Raw genomic sequence first — 3,410 nt, 5'->3', positions numbered from 1 at the left:
GGCTCCTGCCCTTTCTCTTTGTAACCTGAGCAGTTTACTAAAACTGGAATATTTTTCTACCTTATAGTGTCCAGTGTTACTTACTGAGTACATGCAGGTAACCTCAGAGGACCTGAGAAGCTGAAAGCCTCTGGTAAAAGGTCTAGAACCCCTTCAGGCTCCACAGGTGGCTGTGGTTTCGGCACTTGAGAGCAGGAGTGGGGTTCTCTAGGACCATACAGTGATCTTTTCAAAAAGAAAGAAAAGATTCTCTGGATGCTGCTTTCTGCTATCCATACCAAAGCAGCTTGGGGAGTGAACCTTCCTGCCATGGCCTTTCTTGTGCTAACCTGTCATTCGGGGCAGTTGCTTCTGTTGCGGCAGGAAGATGCAGGGCTGTTTAATTACCCCTCCACCCAGTTCAAAGGAACAGCCAACCAGCCACCAGAGCTTAATGGGAAAATATACATTTTATAATAAGTTACAAAAGAAAAAAAAACCAAAATCAACCATGCATGGGAATCAAATCACATGGACTTTGGGAGACAGGCACACACACCGTTCCCGAGTCCTTGCTGAAACCCTGGTTGGGCGCCATCTGCAGAACTGCCTGCGACCCTGCTGAATGGGGAGGTTTCTCCAGGCTGTCTTGTCCTCCCTCACACACAAAAAAGTGGAAAACCAGCTGCACACATCTGTCCAAAGGAAGCCAAGGGCTGAGGAAGGGGAACCGTGCTGAATGCCCAAGTCTCGGTTCAGCTCCTTCTCTAAACAGAAGTGTTCTGAACTCAACCCTGTGTGGCCGGCAGAGAATTGTCACTGAGGCCAATGCCGCCTGTTCTTGGGCAGAGGGGATACAACCAGTTTTGCTCTGCAGCATCCTCATGTTCTTGAATCCACCCATTTGGGCATCCTCTTCCCTTAGTGGCTGCTTCTAGCTGGGTAGCGCTGTTTGGCCTCCTGCAAGAAGTTTTTAAAGGCTGGTTCTTCATGGCTTTCCTCGGTCACTGGAACAAAAGGAAGTAGATTCAGGTGGGTAGCCGTGTGGGCTTGAAGTAACAGAACAATGTTTGAGTCCAGTGACACCTTGAAGACCCACAAAAGTTAATTCTGGGTATAAGCTTTCATGTGCACGCACACACTGCATCAGAAGGAAGCAGGAACCCTGACCAAGTGGACCCCACCAACAGCATTAGGGTTGAGAATGCCCTTGTTGAGAGTGGCCAGCACTGCAGGAGGAGGTGGAAAGACAGCCTTCCCCTTCTGTCCCACTCCCCTGACAGCTAGCGCAAAGGTAGGGGCAGGTCATGGGAGAAGGTGCCGTACTCAAATCCACAGCAGCCTGCTGTGCCCACCCACCTTCCAGGAGGGAGAACAGAAGAAAGTCAAGAGGGTCAGCGCCCCTCCTGCCCCAAAGAGGAGGAACCCACTTCCAAATGTGAACCTGTGTAAGAATGACTGAGCAGCCAGTGGCCGTGCCGCTACTGCCAAACACAATAGAACTACTGCAAATAGTGCAAATCATGCAAATTCTAATTTGTATTAATGCAACAATATTGAATCCAATCCATTGTACACTTATACATAAGTGTACAGTGGATTAGATTCAATATGGTTGCATTAATACAAATTAGAATTTGCATGATTTGCACTATTTGCAGTAGTTCTATTGTGTAATTGTTTATGTCATACTGCAACCCCCTTCATTTGTCGTGCTGCTACTGCCTGCAGGTCGTGATGCAAGAGTGGCTCATTAAAGCGTAGCCCTTAAGTGCCTCCATTTACTGGAACCAGAAATGGAACTAGGAAGCCCTGTCAGATGGAAGTCAGAATCTGATACTCCAGAAGCCATTTGGACCTGGGAAGGGCACAATTTGATTACTGGAACAGCACAACAAGAGGATGACTCAGCTATGCAGGGACACTGCTATTAATGAAGCTGCAAATGTCATGGAGCCCCTCCTTTCTGGAAAGGCCACTCCCCTCGCAAAATCGAAAATTAAGGCAAAAAACAGTATGTTTAGGAGGTTCCAGATACACCAAGATAGTGTCATGATCTATACACAGTTGTCAACTACTCGTCATTAGCTGCAATATAAATATTTTGTAGCCAATATATGTACTCACCCTGCTCTTCTGATTCCCCCTCATCCTCTCTGGTCCACCCCAAAGAAAGAGAGCTCTCCTTCACCTTAGGTAGCTCTGGAGAGAAACTCAGTTGCCCAGAAGCACTGAGGGGAGAGCCACACCGGGTTCTCCCTGCACAGCCTTACCAGAGGCCCTCGGCCACCAGATGCAACACAGCCTTCCTCACCTTGATGGTCAACGTCATCCGTATCACTCTCCGGGGCCTCGTCCTCATCCTCCAAAGTTCCTCGTGTCAGGATCAGTGCGGAAGGGCCTGATGCAGCCTCAGCTGCTGAGCCTGGGAGAATCAATGAAGCGGCTGCTCACTTTGCCCTGGCTCTAGGGGGCTCAGGGTTGCTGCCACCACCCCACCACCCCTTTCAGCATGCCTCTTGCGTCTGCTCCCCACAGCCCGAGCAGAGCGGCCGCTGGCCCAGAGGAAAAAAGGGATGGATTGACCACTTGGGAAATCTCCCAGGAGAGAATGGCAAGAAACTGCATGGCGGGGGGGGGGGGGGAGTCCCCAGCCACACTGGGGACTGCAGCATGAAACTCAAGACTGCAACAGTGGCTGCTTTCTCCTGCCAAAGTAGCGCAGACAGCCTCCTGTCTGCGGGGAAGAAATCAGCCACAGCACATAATTTTTGCTCCCCTCCTGACCTCACTGGGTTTCAACAAACATGCAGGGGAGTGCGCTGCAGAACAGGGGGACAGAGTACACAGTCAGAAGCCCCACCCACAGACTCGCTGCACCATCGGCCTCAATGGACATGCAGAGTGGAACTAGCTCGTCACCTCCTGCCGCCCCCAAACAACTGCTCCGACTGTCAAGGGAAGCCTTGACAAAGATGCCTTCATACCTGAGCTGGCTGGACTGTTCTCCATGGGGACGGTGCCCATGTCTTGCTGCAGACGGTCCAGCTGTTCACGCTGGCGCTGGCTCTCAGCTCTTTCCTGCAACCCAGACAAGGCCGCTCCCATTAACACAACAGTCCAAGTCCACCTACGGATCTAGCATAACAATACTTTTTGGGTAAGATGAAGACAAGCCACTGAGGGGCAAGATGAAATGGGTGTCCGGGAGCACCGTAAAGATAGCTCTTGGCCATGTTCTTGAGAGGCAAAGAGCAAAAGGGGGCAAGATCTGTCAGGGCAGCACCAGGACCCAGCGTAGCCAAAAATACAGGGCACGTCAGGAGAGACACAGCCAGACTACACTCCCTCTGTGGATTCAAAGGAGGCGACCTCAGGAATCTCTGCTTGCTCTTACCACCCTGATGTGTATTTTCTGCCCATTTGAAGCC

The 3,410-nt window shown here is 50.9% G+C and overlaps 1 protein-coding gene across 1 annotated transcript in view; it reads right to left on the bottom strand.

The window, feature by feature from the left end:
* Positions 1-440: 440 nt before the first annotated feature.
* Positions 441-3,410, bottom strand: part of GPN1 (GPN-loop GTPase 1) — a 16,010-nt gene continuing 13,040 nt past the window's right edge. Inside the window, exons 12-14 of the mRNA XM_015416867.1 lie at positions 2,967-3,060; positions 2,294-2,404; positions 441-986 (exon numbers count right to left, since the gene is read on the bottom strand). Of these exons, the coding sequence (XP_015272353.1) occupies positions 901-986; positions 2,294-2,404; positions 2,967-3,060 (291 nt within the window). The 3' untranslated portion in view covers positions 441-900. The remainder of the gene's footprint in view (positions 987-2,293; positions 2,405-2,966; positions 3,061-3,410) is intronic.

Source organism: Gekko japonicus, unplaced genomic scaffold (genome assembly GCF_001447785.1).
Source record: "Gekko japonicus isolate JY-2015 unplaced genomic scaffold, Gekko_japonicus_V1.1 scaffold278, whole genome shotgun sequence".
NCBI lineage: Eukaryota > Metazoa > Chordata > Lepidosauria > Squamata > Gekkonidae > Gekko > Gekko japonicus.
The sequence above is the reverse complement of the archived record's forward strand: the minus strand, read 5'-3'. Positions and strand labels throughout refer to the sequence as shown.